Here is a 21,404-nt window from a genome sequence, read left to right on the forward strand (position 1 = left end):
TTACTTTTGGTTTGAGAGTTCGTGTTGCGTTTATCTTCGGCGGTGTTGCCCAATATCAGAAAGGAAGTGGTAAAACTTCCTGTGCACGGATGAGGCTTCGCTGACATTATTACACAGAGCAATGCATGCAGGTAAACAATATGTAAAGGTTTTTACTCAGAAGCTTCTATTCAGCATCATTTGACATAATTTATTGGATTAAAACAGTAAAATCATCATTTTAATATGTATTTTAAAACATTGAGGCACATTTCTTGCACTTAAAACAGATATTTATGTTCATCAATCACCACCAATTTTTTTTAAGTGTTGACAGAATAAGACTGGTGGGGCACTGCAGGTTTTGGAGCAACAAGACAAATGTCCACTTACAGAGAAAGACAAGACAAGGAGGTTAAGAAGAATTAGGCAGAAGACAAAACAGACAACACAACAGGACAAAATGGAGTGAAACACACAAAAAGCTTTAGAAACACATTACACCGAACACATTATGGAAGAGATCCACTTGAAGAAGTCCATGTCATTTGAATTAGCCTGGTTAAAGACAGAGACAAACAGGACAGGAATGAATCAGGAAACACTGATGGATTTGATTGGTTGATGATGTCATGCACCGATTGTAAACCTTCCTTCATTCTCACCTTTGTATCCATTTCCAAGGGCACCGTTCGCGCCGCCATATTTGCCAGCCTGGTCTCCTGTGAAAGGATCAACCAGTTCAATGTTAGAAATGTGCTCAGAAGGAAACTGCAGCAGCAAGAAAAAGAGGTTTGACAGCTAGGTTAAACCTTGCAAAATGGGCTTGGACTTGGCCAACTCACTATGCAGGCTCCATACTCTAGAGTGGAAAAATAATCCATAATGCATGCAGTTGTGCTTTTGTCGTGACAGCAGTTTAAGTAAAAGTACATGTTCAGAGCATGTAAAAAGAACAATTGTGAGTACAGAGTTCATTTTCTAAAAATAGCTATTTGTTTCACTCAGGAAAATAATGTGTATGTTTGAAAGTACAGTAATATTTATATAATACGCATGCAAAACAGCACAATAATAAGATACGCAAGCTATTTTGTAGCACAGCTGCACACTCACAGCCACTGTAATATTATGCAAGAAGACATGACTAATAAGGTCACCAGAAACAGTGAGTGGAAGTTGATCGTAAATGAGGAAGTCTGGGGGTTTATTGCTTACCCAAGGCATCTTGAGTTGCTCCTAAATGTGCACCGTAACCTTGTCAAACACAAGCAAAGAATTTACCTTTTTAAAACAGACAAAATACACAAAACACATTTATGTTATGATTTTTGGACTTCAAGAGTAGCTGGAGAAATGTGCGCAGCTGAAGGGTGTACTTAAAAATTAAAATCTCAATTATGCAAGACATACCGATACTAAAAATACTTATTACTGTCATGCTCATGCAGCCACCCCTGTGAATTGCAATGAGACGTACTTGTGTGACAAAAAACACACAATAGGGGTCTTGTGCATTGTCTGGAAGTGTGTGTATGTTTCTTTTGGTGAGAGAGTGCATGTAAATTCACCTGTTTGCTGAGCTCCATATCCTGCTGCAGCTCCTGAAACAACACAACACATGTAGATATTTGGACTTAAATCGGGGAAACAATGATGAGTTAATATAATAGACAGAAATATTGTGCATATAGAGACACAAACACACACAGCACAGCCTCATAGCACAGTCTTATATCAGATCACAAAACAACTCCTTTGCTTATTGTGTGTGTTCTTAATTAATCAGCATTGTTATCTGTTTTTTTTATTATCTGTTTGACTGAAGTTTCCAACCTCAACTTCACACCCCGCTGCTTTAGACCAACGGTACTTTTTCCATCAAACAGTTTGTCACACTTACTTCCTCACATATACACTCAGTCATTCTCACCATATTTGTTGCCGGTTTTGGCACCTTCAGCCCCAAGGTTGAGCTGCTGAGCTGGATACGGGTAGCCACCATCACCTTAGGAGGTGACAAATCCGTTAAGTATTCAACTGTGCTGATAAACATTATGGGTGATTGTGATGTAACAAAATGAGAATGATGTTTTCATTTCATTGTTGGAGTTTATTTCTTTTAATGAGGGCCCAGGTGTTGATTTTATTTTTGGTATTGTATTGTATAGCATTTTGAGGCCCTTGAAACTGAGACTGAAGACTACATCAATAAGCTAAATGATACACGTCAAAGTGTCCTGATATGCAAAAAATAACAAATGAGGTGCAGGCGAGAAAGGCGAGCCAATCAGAAATGAGTATTTTCAATGGTCATGGTAGAACTTCTTATCATGCACATAAGTTTGATATAACTTACTATGATGCGTACTGTAATACAAGTGTACTGTATTTTAGATTACGGTTGCAATTGAAGTTGCAAACACATGCAGCTCTTACCCTCCAGTCCAGAAGGAATCACTGGAGCGTTACCGTAAGGAACTTGAGCAGCTCCACCTCCTGCATGGAAACAAATCAGATGGACAAACTTACTCATGTCTCTTCTCTCTATTCACCCTTTCACCCTTTCACACGCTGTAATCCAGCTCTGTGCTATCCACTAGTTCATAACTGACTCATGCATGGAAAGCCACTTCGACAGAAAGCCTGACTAATAGTGTGTCAGAAGGATGAGGTCATCATGTCAGCGCTGCTCACCAAATTTGCCACCAGTTGAGTCTAGTCCTGCACCAAGTGCTCCTGAAAGAAGACAAGAGGGGCTTCAGTGACAAACATCACGGAAAATATATTCATACAGAGCTCTTATTGGTGAACTGTAGGAGGTTATTTCCCTCCAGCTTGATTCAACATTTTCTCAAAAATAATAGATTTGACTGAAATGTGGTCGGCAGATATTTTTATTTTTTATATTATATTTGTGCTCTGATCTGAACCATGCTGCTCTATAATCAACTCCTAAGTTACTATGAACTTAAACTATTACAGAGCCTGCAGCTTTACGTGCTGGTTAGTGTTGGTACATATCATCTTTTCCACTAGTTTCATTTTCATTTTTTATAAATTGGATTGTGCAGCCTTGCTGGAAGTCATTCACACTTCTAGTATTTCCGTGAGTTTATTCGTAAAAGTGTCAGTGCACCCAGAGGAACATACAGTGTAATCTCTTACCATACGCCCCCTGGACTTGTCCAGCGTAGCCTCCTGTACCGAGGGCTGGAAAAATCAGAAAAAAAACATGCAGGTGAGACACAGTTCATTCATTAACTGATTCACACCTTTAAATTAAACTGTGTGAAAAGCATCTACAGGAGCAGGAAGTCAGAAAACCACCAGATCGAACTGGTCAGCTTCTATAAATCAGAGACAATAGCTACACCCAGTGGATAAAACACCACACTGGACATGTGTGTTTTCTGGTCGGCCTCTTGTTATTCAGCTCTAAAATGTCGCAGGTTAAACCATCTACGGGTTAGTGCCATCTCCTGTTATGGGTTTAGGTTATAACTGTGTTACCTTCACGCTTCCCTGCTTTGTGGTCAGCACCATCAGATAACTCTGAAGGGTAACCAAGCCCTGAAACATAGTTCTAATTAGCATCATGATTATGTCTGTGAGCTAATGACTCTTTAAGTTCTCCTTAACCTCAAGTCTTTTTTCTTTAAATGACACTCACCAGCCCCGAGACCATCGCCGTAACCATTCCCATAACCTGCCGAGAGAAGGAGCGATATGTTAACACATTTAAAACGAATATTTACCTTTTAAAAAATAATTCAAAGCAAATCTTTTCAATTATAATCGACATTTCTGACTGTATCCAGAACCAAAAGGAATGGATATCCTCAATAGAGTCCTCTCTGCATGCATGTGTGGTACCTGTAGATAATGCTTTTGCACCAGAATCTCATAGAAGGAACAAAGAAAGTCACTAAACACAAAGGATCAGCCTGTCTTAGCTAAATATCATCACTCCTGTCAGTGACGGCTCAGATGCAGATTCTCTCTGACACCAAACAGAGTGAAGAGTGATCCTCGGTCATTGCAGGCAGACAATTCACGTTTCAAGGATATGGGTTTGAATTTTATATTTATATTGTCTTCTATGTTGCCTTCTGTAACTCACAGAGTGCACAATTTGACTGATAGGATTTGAATTTCTCTGATGAGATGCCACTTACCATAGCCATTGCCTGCCATGGCACCCAGGTATCCTGTTGCTCCATCACCGTAGCCTGTAATAACACACAATCAAAACATATTGTATTGTACGAGACACAAACACTTCTGCATTCGTATAAAAGACATCAATATTTCAGATTTTGATGCTCTGACTTCCATGCATACAGAAGAAGAGGAAAAGGCATCTAAAGGAGTACAATTTGGAGACGACTGAAATGGTTTGTGAGTGATTTTTAAAAAACACTATCAATTATTCACCAGAAAGGAAAACAAGACACTGAAGCAGCTTCTCTTGTGACCTTTAAAGAGAGGTGAAGATGAACTCAAACGCGGCTTACTTTTTTTCTAGAAAGGCCCACAAGCAAATGATCGGTTTACAAGGCAAAGTAGGAGTAACAGCTGATTTTCATCTGTGTGACACATGATCTACTGTGCGTCGGTGGCTCCACTCAGATTCTGAACATTGAGGCTTCGTTCACATTACAGGGTTTAATGCTCAATTCCAATTTTTGCCCAGATCCGATCTTTCTGCCTAGACTGTTCACATTCATGTTTGAAGTGACACATATCTGACATCAGTGTGAACGGATCCCTGCGCTGAAACGCCTCACATGCAACCAATAACATCACACACACAGGGGACTGCCGTAGGCCGCATTGTTTCAAAAATATACACTGGAGTTGTGTTGGAATCCAGTAACTGCCAGACTACATTGATATATTGCTCAATTTAACAGATCTGAGTTCTCAGTTACACAGATGATACTCCTAAATCATAATTTATGACTTTGTATGACTCCTAAAGAAAGACGTTTCATTTCGGCTGATATTTAACTTTAACAGCTCTTTTGTGAACTAAGTTAAATAAACTAAAGTAAGATGTGAAACGTTACTGTTTGACATCCCGAAACACCGCCAGTCAGCACGTCTGCGGAATTTTTATAACGTGATTTTCATTAAATCAGATTCTGCTTTGTGAAACATGATGAATTTATTAGAAGGCCTGAGTGAAATGTGAAAAGTCTGTTTGATAAGTTAATTTACATTTTAAATGACTGAGGAGGCAAATAAAGTCTTCAACTGTTTCCTACTGTCAGAGCAAAACCTCTGTTGACATATTGTTGAATTTTAACGTAGCTGAGCTTACCAGCTCTGAGTATCAGCTACTGATTTATTAAATCAAAGTTCTACTGAGTGAAACATGACGCTGAATTTAGCAGAAGAACTCTGTAATATAGAAAAAAGTCTGTTCTGTGGAGACAGAGTTTCAACAGACACTGTATGGTGAGTGATCAGTGAAGTATAATGTGGAAAAACATACACGAATTTCAATATGACCGCTCTCACAGTGGTCCTACTGCCACTGATCGGATATTTATCGGATTTATGACCATATATGAAAGTGGCCCAGATCAGATTGGACACAAATCTGATTTCTGTGTCACATGAGAGCATGTTTTGCTTGTAATGTGAACGTGGCCTAAAATTCAGGTGGAGAAAAATCTCAATTCTCTTAGGTCTGTGTTTTCAGATAAGTTTCTACATTGGAATAATGTCATTAGGTTTGTGGAGGAGTGGAGAAGAGTACAAGCTGAGATTGAAAAGGCTTCAAAAAGGAGACAGATAGTTAAATTATTCCACAGCCTTACCAGGTGACATCCCTGCACCACCTTGAGGATACCCTCCCTGTCCAAGAGCAGCAGCAGCTGGAATATATTTGAGAGAGAAAGAGAAAAGAGTTAGGAGTTAGGACATGGCACAAAAGGAAACAATTAGATCATAAACCCTAAATTAAACCACAGAAAGGAAAAATTAATGAACAATTACCTCCATGTTTGCCAGCTGCACCACCCAAGTATCCTCCCTGTCCCAAACCTGTAGGCAGTGAGTGGGAATCATTTACCACAGGTAGTGTAAATCTTAGGGCTGTCAAAGTTAACGCGTTTACACAAATTTGTTTTAACACCACTAATTTCTTTAACAAATTAACGCAATTAATTCTTTCGGCGGTTAATTGCAGGCTCAATCATGTCATACTAGCTCGTCGCAAAAGAAGTTAAATAACGCTCCAAACTTGCGCAAAATTTTGGCGAGGAAAAACTGTCAGCCATTTTCAAAGGGGTCCCTTGACCTCTCACCTCAAGATATGTGAATGAAAATTATATGGGTACCCACGAGTCTCCCCTTTACAGACATGTAAACTTATGATATTCACATGCAGTTTGGGGCAAGTCATAGTCAAGTCAGCACACTGACACACTGACAGCTGTTTCACACTGCAGTTTGCCATTTTTTATGCTACATGCAGTACCTGTGAGGGTTTCTGGACAATATTTGTCATTGTTTTGTGTTGTTTACTGATATCCAATAATAACTATATACATACATTTACATAAAGCAAGCTTATTTGTCCACTCCCATGTTGATAAGAGTATTAACTACTTGACAAATCTCCCTTTAAGGTACATTTTGAACAGATCAAAAATGTGATTAATTTGTGATTAATCGCGATTAACTATGGACAATCATGCGATTAATCAGGATTAAATATTTTAATTGATTGACAGCCCTAGTAAATCTACATCAGCATCTCCATCTGCTTGCTAGAGCTGTTTTCTGTGTGTCAGTGTCCAACATTACCTTGCCCGTAGCCCCCGGCGCCCAGGTTTGCTCCCAGATAGTTTCCTGGTCCACCGATATAACCTGCGGAGGAAGTTAATACAAGCTCAGCAAAATTACTTGTGATCTTCTGTAGGCTGGAGAGACATGAATGCTGATGTGTTTCTTTATAAAACACTAGTGACAACATTTAAAGTTTTGATCGCTCAGTCCTGCATTTGGTTGAAAGTCAGGTTTAAATCAAAATCACATTTTAAACACAGGATAAAACTGAGACATAATATCCCGCCTCATTCACTTGTTTCCATATACAGAAGACACAGCGGCTGCTGTTATTAATGGAGTGTTGGACATGTGCAGCTGACAGCGGAACAAAAAACAAAACACACACAAACAATAGATTTCAACATGTTTGCCAGGGTTGGATGGTTTTTTGCACCCTCTCCACTGGACACTTTCCTGGACTGAATCCCAAAAACCACAACACCAGATGCTGAATCTTCTTTCAGCATCTCTTTATAACATCTGTGGATCAAACTCTTATTTCTCCGTGTTTTACATACTGTCTTCTCTGTCTCTAATATCTCCCTCTTTTCCTTTTCAACCACCTGTAAAGCACTTTGAAACGTCTGTTCTGAAAAGTGCTATATACCTAATGTGTGCTTGCTTCAAATAACAGTATGTGGCAACCTGAAACACACTAGATACATACATTACCAGAAAGACACACAAGTAGACACAGAGATGTTGATGGAGGTATTACGTTTTTACCATTACTTACAGCAGAACTAAGAGCTACAGCATCAGGACCACTTTCTAGAAAACAGCACCAAGTGTAGGCTACCTGTTATACCTGTAGATATAGCTTAACATGCACCAACCATCATAAAATAAATACTGTGATGTGAAGATAAAGAGATTAACCAACACTGACTTTAAGAACCATGATCTAAACCTCTGTCTTGTCAAACTAGATCAGAGATTAAGAGACCATCACCTGCATCAACCATAAGTAAATATGAGCCTTTTAATGCACAGCCCAAGGTATTAACGAATACTACAAAACCCTTAACAAATGTTCCAAGGACTTTGAGCTCTTGAAGAAGGATCCAACCTTTGTAACGACAGAAGACTTTCCTAATTTTAGAAAATCCTTTCAAATTAGGAGTGTATGACTGTATACCACACATGAAACTGTGCTATAAATAAGCAAAAATGCATGGCACTGCGGATATGAAAGTATACTAAAGTATGTTTTGATTGATATAAATGTCTCTCAGTCAGGACTAAGTTTGATAAGCAGACAAAGATAGAGAGAAATGTCCTAAGAGACTAGCAGGTGTCCACCATTACTGCTGGCAGCTGAAGACCCTGAACCACCTGAACTGCAACACAGTGACCAAATTATTCAATAATAATCTATTTTATGTCTAAATTCAGGAAGGTTTTTCAGCATGCTCAATCCTGTGATGTTACAGGCATGTCAGATTTCTGACTTTATGCCAAATAATGTCATACACACACTAGTACAGACCAGCCCATTCTCAATCCCAGGCCGTCAAATACTGACACTTTGTCACCCTCGGCGTGTGATACCGACGCACAAGGCACCCTTTAGCATCTGCGTCTAAAGCAGCATAAACATGAATCCTGAAGACTACAACAATAGTTATTGACTGGCTCAGACACAGTTATCAGTTATGTGTCACTGATCACAGCTAACAAACTCTTCCAAATACAGACAAAGATAATACATACATTGTAGCTTCAAGCTGTATACTGAATACACACTGTGAAAGGGTTAAAGATGTTAGACGAAAACACGGACAACATCCAGAGCAGACAACGACGTGGTAGCGACCTGTCAATCACAAGGTAGCCACGCCCTAAAACATCACCTGCTTTATGGTCTGTTGACTCTAAATGGGACCATAATTTACTAAATGAACATCATGCTGTATTGAAGAAGACTTGAAACTAGTGATTGAGACCATAAACTCATGTTTATAATGTTTACTGAGGTAATAAATCAAGTGAGAAGTAGGCTCAGTTTCTCATAGACTTCTATACAATCTGACTTCTTTTTGCAACCAGAGGAGTCGCCCCCTGCTGGCTATTAGAAAGAATGCAAATTTACGGCACTTCAGCATTGACTTCACGAGCCGGAGGTCGCCCACTGGCTACATTTATGCTTAAATCAGATTATTACCCAATAATCCCAAGACGCAGGAAGTGACTACATGTAAAAGGGTTGATTATTAAGATAGCTGCCATCCTGCAGAAGACTCATCTCTCAGCAGTGTGGAAGAAGTCTAATAAAACAGGGCTAACACTTCAGAAGAGATAAACTTGTAGAGACTTTCCTAAAACAACAGGCACCTGAAAAATGGCGTTACTTAGTAAATTAAGAAAGCAATTCAAACAAAGGTGGGGAAACATAGAAGCAAATGAAAAATTATTTCATTTTGATAATTGATAGAAAGTGGATTTTTGGGGGAAAATAGTGAAGATCTGAAGAATGCACAAAATGATGACATTATGATGGTGTATAAAGACAAAGCTTTGCTCTTACTTGTTGCCTGGTCAGTCTGTCCTGGGATACTGAGACGTTCAGCATGGGAAAGGTGTTTTACTTTCTGACCATCAGCTGTAAAGCCTTTGGTTTTCTGCCCTTCTACTGAGGCAATGCCTAAACTTTGGGATCCACCTGCACCTGGGATCACTGGTCCATAGCTACCCCCTCTTTGTGCTTGAACATCTAGAGAACCATGACTATGATTTTCTACAGAAACGGTCCCATGGATTCTCGGCCCATTTTTGTCTTTAGCTACAAGGTCTCTGACGCCCTGCCCGTCTGCTACAGCAGGTAAATAGTCTCTGGATCCCTGACCTTGTGGAAGAGAGAATACATTGCTTCTGCCATCTTGAGTTTGTAAAAGAGGCCGTTGATAGGTTCTCTCTCCTTGTGCTTGTGGAGTTGCATGTCCAAGATGTTTGCCGTCCTTACCAACGTGACGCGGGAGCACTAAACCTTTAGTCTTCTGTGTTTCTGAGCCCAAAAGCTCATGGCGGTTGATACCTAGCACATCTGACAAATGACGAGTGGGTCCACAGTTTGGGTTTCGCTGATTTTGTTGGACAGATGAATCATAGTCTCTTGCACTCTGTACCTGAGAGGAAGCAAAACCCAGACTTCTGATGGTGTCTTCATCAAGAGGCAGTTGCTGTCTTACACCTCCAGCCGCCAGTGAGGCTCCATGGTTTGCTGTGCCCCTTCTTTCTAATAACGTAGGCTCGTAACTCTCTCTTCCGTGTGCTTGTGAAACAGCCAGACCAAGACCTTTATTCGGTTTATCAAGCGGTGTCATAGGTCCAAGTGCTCTGCTCTTTTCTCTCTTCAGATCTTGAACAGCTTGGCCCATATTGGCCATCTGAGGTCCACCCAAATCTGCTGCAGAAACACCTGGCGGAGAAATATCATCATGCATTCACGCCGTCTTGGTGGTTCAGAGACAACAGTGTTTCTTTGAGGGTCAGCAGCACACTGCAGAGGCCAGTGGCAAAAATATCTGCATTTCAATTGATGTGTGTATCAAAGCATTCAATGCAATACAACACATCATCCATAGAGTAATCAGTACTCAAATGGAGGTAACTCAAGGCCAAACGGAGACGAGACAAAATCCATTATGGTCTGAAATAAGTCCAGTTTCAAAGGACAGAATCATCACCATAATTAGGGACTGAGACAACACACAACTGAAGCCACACTTTGGAAGGACACTCACAGTGCTTCTCATTGAGTCAGAGCAATGACATCAACACATAACGCATGACATGACAACAAAATGTTGCAATCCCAAATTGTTGAAATGCCATAAAACACACCAATGTTACAGACAAGACAAAGACACCACCTGACTCATCAGTGTGTGACGAAGACAACTGATAAATAAAGCTTAGTAGAACACTGACGACGGGGCACGTAGGCAGACATCTAGGCAAGACTCTAGCAACATACAGCTTTCACAATATCAGAGTCACCTTAATCTTATTTTAAATCGAGTTGTTAGTATTTAGTTTGCATAACCTTTTTTCCAGCAGTCCCTTCAGCTCTTGTAAACCACAGCACCAAGAAGTCCACATACATCAACTCCCAGACTTTAAACTGTGGCAATAAGAGCTGGGGAACTCATGCAACATGCAACACAGATGAAACACTGACAGACAAACACAATCAGCTCTGCTGTGCACACAAAATAACAACAGAGGAGCTGCTGATGATAATAGTACAGTAGATAGATGTGATTTCATGCAAACAAGAGCCAGCATGAACTCAACGTCAGTGAATCACAAAGAAACCAGTTCCACAGGAGGTTACAGACAAATACGACACAGAGCAAAGACAGACACAGACTGACAAACACAAACACCCCAGGTTGCTGTGGTGAAGGTTTTACCAGGTTTATGTTCCTTAGCCTTCTGTCCAGTGGGATAGCCAAGTCCAATTCCTGATGATAGCAGACAGGGGAACTGTGAAAGATTTCACTCAACATGCTAACTGACTGAGAGACCCGGGCCAACACTACGACCAGACAAGCCTACAGTCTTTAGGCTTGTTTGCAAAGACGAGCATCTCTGTAACGGTGGATAAAAAGGCCCTCAGTTCAGTGGAACAGGAGGACGCATGGTTATATTAAAGAAAGACGTTGGTTTTGCGAGACTACTCAGCTGCCTTTGAATGTGATAATAAACCTGATTTTATCCATAACTGACGGCATAAGTGCGTGTTTGTGTCAGGAGCGGTGGTAAATAAGAAAATACGCTCCAGCATATGAATGGAAGAAGTAATGGGTTCTGAGGTAAGACCTGATTCATCACTTACCTGGTCGGGCTCCAGGATAGCCAATACCGCCTAAAGCCCCATATCCTGGCAAGAAAACAAAAAGCCAAGTTCAGAGGACGTGGAGCGAATCTGTAACTCTGACAAGCACTCTGATTACATCACTAGTGCCCTGGGTTTTTTTCTGTGTTTTACAGACAGATAATTTATTTGCTGAGATGCAATCTGCTCCTTATATCATGTTCACAGACAATGACAGAGTGCCACTTAGTGGAGATTTATCAAACAAACAAGCAGAGGGTTTACAGAGAGTGCAATTCACTGTGTATACTCTCATTTAGGCAAACGACGCAAGGAAATCATGGTACTATATAATTACTCACCTGGCACAGTCCCAAGGCCAGCACCATAAACTGGAAAGTGATAAAAACACAAAGTTTTATTTGTTTACATTTGTCTTCATTACACAGACTGCTTCAGAGTAATGCCAATACAAAATCAGAATAAACTCTTGTCAGGTTTGAAAAAAGGTGATGATAAAGACACACAAACAGGAGGACATGCATACTTATAAAAATGCCTCTTAAAGAAGAAATAAACTGTGACATAAGTTTCACGTCTCTCTCATTGGCTCAACACCTTTCATATATCTTGTTTCATTTTAGCCTCGACAGTTTTCTACCAAAATCTACATAAAACACAGAACAGATTACAGCTGCTAGAGGTGAACACATCTGATGGAGGACTACTCTGGGTTGCTTAAAGCCCAAGAAAACTTTAATTCTTAAGTATTTCTCTACAACATCAATATTCAGTATTAAATAAATGTCTGTTGAGTCACTGAATGAGGTAGCACAATGGTGATTGAGCTGATGATGAAAGCCCTTGGCCAGTAAGTGAAATCTTCTTTTTCAAGCTTACAGTGTGTTTTATAAATTTGAACATGCATGAATAAACAATTTAACGTGAGAGCTGTCCTGCTTGTGTTTTTTCTTTTTTTTTGCTTTTAAGGATCCAACACCCATCTACACATACTGGAGTTAAGCGTGCTGATTCATTATCAATATCTTCATAAAATAACGACGTTTATATTTCCTTTATATATGTCAGTCTTACCACGTTTCCCTCCATGGCCCATGCCCATTCCCAGTCCATTTGGAAGTCCAGTCCCTAATCCCATTCCTGTACCAAGAGCGGCACCTGCAAACACAAGATATTATGTCAAAAATGTGCAATATGTCAATAAACTAGTTTCATTATCTACATGGAGCTAATCAGTAATCTGCAACAGAAGTCAAGAGAAGATAATAAAAGCAAGTTGACTGTGAGAGTCTGTAAAGTGGTTATATTGACGTACCATATCCTCCCTGATGGGCTCCATATCCACCTTGCTTCAGGCCTGCTCTACCTCCTAATCCCAGAGATCTGTAACTACCTGTGAAAACAATCAAAGGAACATATTTTACATTGTTGTTGAGCAGCGGAGTCTGCCAAAAAGTATCATCATTCAGACTTTAGATACACGGATTTCTTCTCTGCATCAGGACTGGAGGGACGGGATTTTTTCACTTTGTATTTAACCTAAAAGGATAATAAAAAAAACTTTCGCTCTTTAATGGTTTAATGGTTCATTCATGAAAAAAGTCCTTTATATTTTGTATTTTGATTGAACATCCCCCTTTGCCAGTTGGCAAACCTGTCCTCTGTAAAACTTTTTAGGGGTGTAACTTTATGTTCCTGCCTTTGAGAACTGTATTTCAGGTTTACTGATGCTGCACCCTGCATTATATAAAGATTTATTCTTAAGACAACTTACCAACACCAAGCTGAGCCCCTGGATAACGGCCAACTAAGATTTAAAAAAGATAAATTACAAACATTACTTATCTGAAGTGAAAGTAATATAAGACAATGCAGAGTGCAGAAAGTGAAACGTACTTCCAGCCTTCATTGCTTTGGTGCCATATCGGCTCCCCAGTGCTCCAAGGGCACCTGCAGCTGAGGAAGAAGTACAAAAAGAAACAGTCGATGATTTTATTACACCATGTCTGTTACCTGTGTATTAGTTCTAAATTGAAGCAAAAAATATGCCTTCCCCTTACATTAATTATATAGGTTATTATATGTCATGTGTCCATCTAAAGTGATAACTACCATTTGATTTGACACTGGACATATTTTAAAATATTTCTAATACATAACTAGTTTCACATGTTACAACATACAGGTACATGTTACAGAAATCAGAATCAGAAACTCTTTATTGATCTGCGGGGTAAAATTGTGGCGTTACAGTTGCTCTTGTATCAACATAAGAAATATAAGAAAATAGAAATAAAGGAGTATGGAACATGTAAATTATGTAAATAATACTACAATATAAACAAAATATTTGTACAGAAATATAAGAACTAAAATAAAAAAATGAGAATGTAAAAAATATGTACAAATATTTGCATTAAGATGTGCAATATATAACAAATAACTACAGTGCACATAAGTAAATACAGAATACTGAGAAGTAAAGTGGGATCTACTCAGTGTGTTAAATATACTGTAAATGTAAATGCCAGAATGGTATAAATAAGGAATGAATACAAGTATTTCTTGAATGTACTGTATGAATGCAGTATTACTGACAGTATTGCACAGTACCTAACGTCACAGTACATTTGTACAGTATATGATGATATGCTAACACACTACAAATAATATTATTATATGTGGACATGTACTCTTCATGTGTTCTCCTGACCTATCTGTAAACCTAAAGACTTGCACAGCTAAAAATGCACACTTAGCATCCACAAACCTATAAATCATTGAGTTACACATTTTTTTTATTAATATATATATTATAATGACACATATTTGTACTTCAGCCTTAAGTGACAGTAATGTTGGTTAATGCATGCTAAGAAAACCACTGACCTCCAGGTTTTACTCCAATGCCAACACCTGATGCAAAACAAAACACAGACACCAAAAAGGAGAGACACTTGAGCAAATTTATCATTAAAGAAAAAAGGAGTTAATAAATTATCTATACGTCTTGGTTTGGGTATTGTGCTAGAAGGGAGCCCGCAAACTGGGGAATCTCTTGCGAGATTGTTAGGGTTAGGCATTAGGATAGTTAAAAATGTTAAAAACATTTAAAAACTTTGTGACTTACCTCTAGCTGGCAGCACTCTCCCCCAGGATACACTTTGAGGTCTAACCCCTAAAAACACAAAAGACACAATAATCATCATTGTTCAATCGCTGGCAAATTGTTCTTTAAATTTATAAAGACCAAAAATTATATAAAATGATTCAAGAGGATGGCAAATACAGTCAACAATAGACCAAAAGACATGTTTGCAAAAAAAATTATAATAATTTAATTAAATAGAAAATACATAAAAAAAACATTTAGGCTAAAACAAAAATGACAAACTAGATACATATTACACATATTAGTACAAGTATATGTTAAATATATGCATCCACTGTATGGAAACGCTGATAATAATGCATACAATTAAGCATGCATGATGCAGTGTGAACAAACAATGTGCGCAAAATTGAAAAAAAAATTTGGGGAAAAGAATTTCTAAACACTGGTGTGAACAGGTCTTTTACATTCATAGTTATTTGCCTTCAAAAATAATAGATGTTTGCAGCAGGAGTTATGTAAAAGTGATTCATTTATCTTTTTAGTAAAGCTACCTGTTTGCTGGTTTAATACTTTTCTATATAACTGACGTGGAGTGTCAGTAATTACATTTTTTGGATTACTTTCAGGCTTTCACCTCCTTTAACACTATCCCCAATAAGGTACTTTAAGAGACATAAAGATGACAATACTTCAAAGTGCTGAGTATTACAAATGCCACCATAGTGTCTTAATGTGAATACTGCCACCTGACCTGGCAACCCACAGGGGAGGAGAGAGGAACAGATATCCATTGATGGAAACAGAGGATGAGACTGTGTGGAGTCTGTTTGTTCTCCTCACGATTGGTCGTCAAATTTTACCTGCCTCTGCCACCTTTTCATCGCATCCTTTGATTCAAAGATATTAAACAATATAAACCACAGTGACTCACTGCTGGTGGAGCCCATGTAGTGCGGTCTCACAGACATGATATCTAACAAGTGAGTGAGAGTGAGTCACCGGAGATCCATCAGAGCTTTCAAGCTGACATTGTACTGCTTTTGACATATAGGCTCTTTGATAGAGTGAATCTGTCACCCAGAACAACAGCCACAACTTAGAAATACTAACTGTATAAATGCAATGAAGATTTTCTTAAAATATTACAAGTTTATGCAGAAATAACCACACTATGCTTTACATTATTTATAAAGTTAAAGTGTTGTCATTTTTGTTTAACTTCAACAAATATTTTAAATTTTCAATATTATCTTTTTTAACCTGATGATTCTCAACCAAATAAACTAAATTGAATATTATTACACGAAGGTGAATAGTATACACAATAATCTGAAAACTCCAATTAAATCAGATACATCTGATCATTTTAAGTGATTATACATAATAGTTGTACTACATGAGAGGCCAGAAGAGGAATTAATCAGGAATTAGATGTTTGAGAAATAACCAAATCTGTTAAAATAATCATCTCAAGTTTGACAAAACTGCAGGAAAATAGTTTATCAAACTGTGATGTTAGTATACAACCAGAGTTTTGTCTTTACTTGTGAAATCTCTGAGTTTTTCTTACCGCCTTGCAGAGTTAGCTGAGCCAGCCAGAGAACCAGCGAAGTCTGGAGCAGAGCTCGAACCATCATGATGGAGGAGATCGGGCACAAAAAACTGAGAAGCACTGAAGGAGAGCAGAGAGACCAAGGGATGGACAGATGAATGAATCGATGGATACTTAAAGCACGACTACCAACTGGTGTCTTATATATGGTATTCTCTCTGATACACTCCCACTGCCAGTCCTGCCCTCTGCACACACTCACTGGTGTGATTGGGCAAAGCCAAAAGGCCCATTTTGGTCCATTTCCACTCGCTGACAATGCACACACACACACACACACACACAAGGGAACAGAGATTTTCTCCTGCACCAGATAATTCACATATCACCTTAACCATCTATATGCTCTGAATGCTGCACCCAGAATATATGAGATTAAGATTAATATGAGAGTAGATTGCATTTGAGCTCAGGGTTTATTGTAGCATCATTCACGTGTTTCTGAATGCCTGTCTTTGTTTTACTGGGTGGAGATCAAATACATTCTGCCACAATAACAAATGTAGGGAAGGAAATAGACGACAAAAACAACAAAGCAACTGGGTTAAAAAATCCCTTCAGAGGATTTAAGAGCCAGAAAGGAAATGTTTCACTGTGAATACGCCGGCGCTAAAGAGCAAACACCCAGCGTGTCTGTCTGACTTCTCTGCCACTTGCTGCACTGTTAACAGGCTTTCAATACACGCAAAGACTCAAGGATTCAACGGTTTATTTGCCACATACACAAGTAATATGTGTGGTGAAGTGCAGTGAAATGAAAAAGAAATGTAAGGATAACACTTTTTAGTAAATTTCAAATATGCAATGTGCAGGTCAGAGCAACGGATTCAATGAGGACAATGTGCTAGATATGACAGAGGATGCACATCAGGTCAGTGGACAAAGTTCACCATCCTGTTGGCGTGAGTTATACTACCATACTATCTAGTATACCAGAAAAAGATTTAATGTGTCCCAATACATAGTGGCTATGTTCCAAATCGCATACTTTTTTTTTTTTTTTAAAGTTATTTTTTTGGGGGCATTTTCCATTTTATTGAGAGGACAGTGGATAGAGTCTTGGAAAGGGGGGAGAGAGAGAGTGGATGCGGAAAGGGCCACAGGCCGGATTCGAACCCCGGCCGCCGCGGTCAGGACCAAGCCTTGATACATGGACGCTCTACCAACTGAGCTAACCCAAGCGCCCGCATATCGCATACTTTTCCTTTTTCCTTTTAGTACATACTGCAGATAGAAGAGCAAGAGGGTCAAAGTTCAAGGCGACGAAGTAGTATGTCCCAATTGTATGCATACTGCATGCAACAGTAAGTACGTACTTTGTAAGAGCAGCTGCAGTACGTACTAAAAGTAAAAAGAAAAAGTATGGGATTTGGTACATAGCCTTAGTCTCTCTGTGTGAAGCTGGTGGTCTGTGGCTTCATAATCTAACTAGCGCTGGTTCTGCACTTTTTGGTGTACAAGTCCTGCACCGTGGTGAGCAGTATTGATCCGATGGTACGCTCTGCTGAGTGCATATGGTCTAGTGTTTCACAAACTTTTTTTCTGGGGACACACTTTTTAAAATTGACAAACCATCGTGACCCAATTCACAAAAGGCCTTCTCTATAAATCATGAGAAGAGCGAATCTGTGCGTAAATTAATGTTCCTGACTATTTTTACACATGATAAATACTGGCTCAAAGGTGAACTGCAAATATAAAAGTTAAACAGAAGACGATGGAAGAAATTCTTCAAATTTAATTGGTGACTCTAATAAAATCTCCTCTGACCCACCAGTGGGACCCGACCCCATCTTTGGGAATCGCTGGTGTAGCGGAGCAGTTCCAAGACCAGTTGGTGATGCCATCCATTAGGATGCTTTCCACAGGAGAAGGTCTTCAAAACACATGCAACAGTGTTTTCTCCATAATTACACTCTTGTCAGGATGGAAAAGTATCAGGAACAGCGGTTAGCCAGTCATAATGCAAACACACTTTTCCTTCCCCAGTAATAAACATGAAGACAGTAGAAAAATTAGGTTTTGACAGATGTGTTGAACTCCAAACAAACTCACCTGCGTCAAAAACGGTTAAACAACAGCGCTGATTTGTTAATAGAGTAAACATTACACCTCCTATAAACAAGAAGGGGAAAAGAATGAGAGAAAGCAAACAGAAGAGAAAATATCCTGGTGAAATGTGTACACTGGAAATTGCAAAGTAAACATTACATCATTTTTGTGCGTGTGTGTGTCGGGTGTTTTGTTAACACGCAACAATAAACAAACACACACATAATACCGCTGTAGAAAAAGCCCTCAAGGCTGCCACCTCAATTAAAACACCATTTTCAAGGAGTTTTCTATAGAAGAGCCTTGTAATCTCACTTATAACAGGCTGTCAGCTCTTTGGGGCAACATAGTGTGTAACTCCAGTCTGCTGAGACTGTGTGCAAGAAGCATTAGTCCATGGTGGCATCATGAAGGATCATCCTCATATCCTATAGTGTGGGAGGTCCCCAGCCGTTTCTTAATCTAATGTTTAAGTTTATGTCTTAACCTCAGGCACGGCAGCAATGCAAACGTCTGACTGGAGAACCACATACGATGGTTATGTTTTTGTTCGTTGTTTTTATGCCACCTGAGGAAAACTGAAGTCACAGGTGCGGACCACCTCATCATCTTCTCTGGTGGTACTGAGCATAAGACAATAACATAACCCACGTCTGACTCACGACTCCCTCAACCATGATTCACCTCTAAACATTTATCTGTCTGCATGTTTGAGTCAGATCCATAAGGAGAGGGGCAATTTTTCAAGAGGAGATGTCAAAGCTTTGAAAAGAAGAGCTGGTTGGTTGTTGCAGACAGTGTTGGCTCATTTAGCCAGAGAGCAGTATGAGAACAGGGTGTTCAGTGTCTGTGGAGACACATCTGGATGGCAGTTTCACTGTGGTCTGTCCTATTAGAAACACTGTGTGCCCAAATATATACATACAAATTACATTCTGTGTGTTTGTCTGCTCTCCTTATGTGTCCCTTAAGGTCGAAAGAGGAGAACAAATCTCCTAGGTAAGGAGAGTTACTGGTTAAAGGTAGACTCAGGATTTTGTTTAGGAACATCAGATTTACCAAACAGGATAAAATATTTTTCTGAGGTTGGTTTTACAGAAATAACTTTATATGGTTTCATAAAGAAGACCACCTCAGTAGGCCTACGATGTTTTCATCAACTGTACCCACTCATGCAGCAATGTCACTTAAAGGGACTGTTTGTAACTTTCTAAGCCTATAAATGTACCGGGTCGGGACACATGTGCGCGCTCGCTTGTGGCCGGAGCCTCTCCTCCTCTGCCTGCTTGCCTTCACTCACACAGCGCGCGCATTCTCGCTGTCTCGCTTCACCTCTAGACGTGAACGCGCGCTCACTCCACACTGCAGAAGAGTTAGTAGCTCTGAGAATATCTAGTGAATGCACAGGGGACGTTTGTGCAGAAATAACTGCTGCAGCTCCTCCAGACCAACAGAGGTTTTCCGTGTCTTGTGAAGTGACAGGGCTCTGCAGCGAGAAACGTTATCGTGTCCGACCGGGAGCCGGTGTCTCCCTCCGGACGCGGTCCGGAGGCGATAACGTTTCTCTTCCTGCTTCAGCACTGGCACCGACCCGCTTTTCCTGCTTCAGCAACACTAGGATCAGATCTTAATCATGTTCATGGAGAGACCTTCGTCTGGTCAGCTAACATTACTGCCAAGCAGGTGAAATATAGAGTGATATTGTGGTTTTAGCTGACGTGTGTCGCCTCACTGTTTTGAGCGATGCTCGTTCATGTCTATGTAGAGCGAGCAAGCGCGAGCCCGACGCTGACTTTCGTTGACTTAACGGCCACAGGTGTCGCTGTTAACAAGCAATTCTGAAAGTTACAAATAGTCCTTTTAATATTGTGATTCTCCTCCTGACCCCCCGTGGCCCATTTACATGTAGTGACTTACAATGGATTTTGATAGGCCTACATTTGCTCAACCTTCATGTTTAAATGCAATCTCTAGCAAATATGCAAATTGACCTTAGTATAGTGGTGCTACATGCTAGGCATGGAGAGCATCCCCCCGAAAGTATATATTTTGTGTAATATATTTCAGATATTTTATGCAAATCTGCAAATATAAGATTGTATGGTAAATCAGATTTCCACTACACAATTATCGTGGCCAAAAGAATTCACGATAACGATATTATCGCGATATCAATAGAAAATCTGGAAAAAATAACAAATTCATCTTTAACTGTTTATTGTGCGTTTGTCTCTTTTTTGTCATTGAATTACACTCAAAACACGAGTGTAGGGAGGTGGAGAGTCTATAACCAGAACTGTACAGATCTGCAATAGTATCATATGTGTATTATTAACATCACTATTTTATTTTCAAATATCACGTTTATCGTCATTACCAGTATATTACAGCACCCCTATGCCGAGCAGTGGATCCTGGTTTTAGAAATATAAAGGGAAGGTGTGCAGGATGAAACCTGCAGATCTATATTGTAAAAACTGTCAGTACGGGCCTTTTGTATATTCTAAAGAAAGTTTATGTTAAAGTGTAAGTTAAGAGTATTGGAGCCACCAAGTGGATGATTTTGGTCTCTGTAGTGGCCACTGATTATCTGCTATTCTGCAAGATTTAGTTATTATGCATGCTTCCTATAAAATACCCAGAGTCTCCATCATCAACAAAAGCCAGATTTATCATACAGCTCAATAAAACTCACTAGTTGCTGTTAGTCCTCTGTTTAATTCTCTCTTAACATAAACCAAAATTGTTCCACAGAAATTGCAAAACCACAAATATGGGAATAAACACAGACTGTGACATGGTCCAAATGTCTATTCCTGACTAACAAAGCAGTAACACCTGCACCTGATGACATGAACCTCCTCAATAAAGCCTATCAATCATCTCAAAATGCACCCGGCGCCACTTGGTGGTGGGAGGTGTAAACACCAATAATCTCAATTGAGTCTCCAGACTTGAACACT

General features: G+C 39.5%; 1 protein-coding gene across 5 annotated transcripts; it reads right to left on the reverse strand.

The window, feature by feature from the left end:
• Positions 1 to 126: 126 nt before the first annotated feature.
• Positions 127 to 21,279, reverse strand: LOC141780633 (uncharacterized). Of its 5 annotated transcripts, XM_074655947.1 has the most exons (27): positions 21,137 to 21,279; positions 18,445 to 18,504; positions 18,164 to 18,306; positions 16,348 to 16,449; positions 14,793 to 14,840; positions 14,552 to 14,578; positions 13,559 to 13,618; positions 13,437 to 13,469; positions 12,978 to 13,055; positions 12,737 to 12,820; positions 12,004 to 12,033; positions 11,663 to 11,707; positions 11,238 to 11,288; positions 6,799 to 6,861; positions 5,986 to 6,033; positions 5,808 to 5,864; positions 4,158 to 4,211; positions 3,653 to 3,688; positions 3,493 to 3,552; positions 3,148 to 3,192; positions 2,677 to 2,718; positions 2,419 to 2,478; positions 1,913 to 1,987; positions 1,551 to 1,583; positions 1,198 to 1,236; positions 645 to 701; positions 127 to 537 (listed from the first exon to the last, which is right to left on the reverse strand). In XM_074655947.1, exons 3-27 carry the CDS (start codon positions 18,234 to 18,236, stop codon positions 533 to 535), a joined length of 1,305 nt encoding a protein of 434 aa, XP_074512048.1. In that variant the 5' UTR covers positions 18,237 to 18,306; positions 18,445 to 18,504; positions 21,137 to 21,279; the 3' UTR covers positions 127 to 532. The 5 variants fall into 5 exon arrangements, with proteins under 5 accessions (XP_074512048.1, XP_074512049.1, XP_074512045.1 ...); XM_074655948.1 differs by lacking the exon at positions 11,238 to 11,288; XM_074655944.1 differs by lacking the exons at positions 11,238 to 11,288; positions 11,663 to 11,707; positions 12,004 to 12,033; ... (8 more) ...; positions 18,445 to 18,504; positions 21,137 to 21,279 and adding an exon at positions 9,350 to 10,702.
• Between the last annotated feature and the right edge of the window lie 125 nt (positions 21,280 to 21,404).

The sequence above is a fragment of the Sebastes fasciatus genome, chromosome 13, assembly GCF_043250625.1.
Source record: "Sebastes fasciatus isolate fSebFas1 chromosome 13, fSebFas1.pri, whole genome shotgun sequence".
NCBI lineage: Eukaryota > Metazoa > Chordata > Actinopteri > Perciformes > Sebastidae > Sebastes > Sebastes fasciatus.

Bases quoted from the DNA above. Each gene is read 5' to 3' on its own strand.
- LOC141780633 (XM_074655944.1), bottom strand. From the start codon at position 10,265: ATGCATGATGATATTTCTCCGCCAGGTGTTTCTGCAGCAGATTTGGGT. The intron at 6,862-9,349 runs GTAAGAGCAAAG...CTTCCTCCGCAG, and splicing joins ACAGACTGACCAGGCAACAA to GTTATATCGGTGGACCAGGA. The intron at 6,034-6,798 runs GTAATGTTGGAC...CACTGCCTACAG, and splicing joins CGCCGGGGGCTACGGGCAAG to GTTTGGGACAGGGAGGATAC.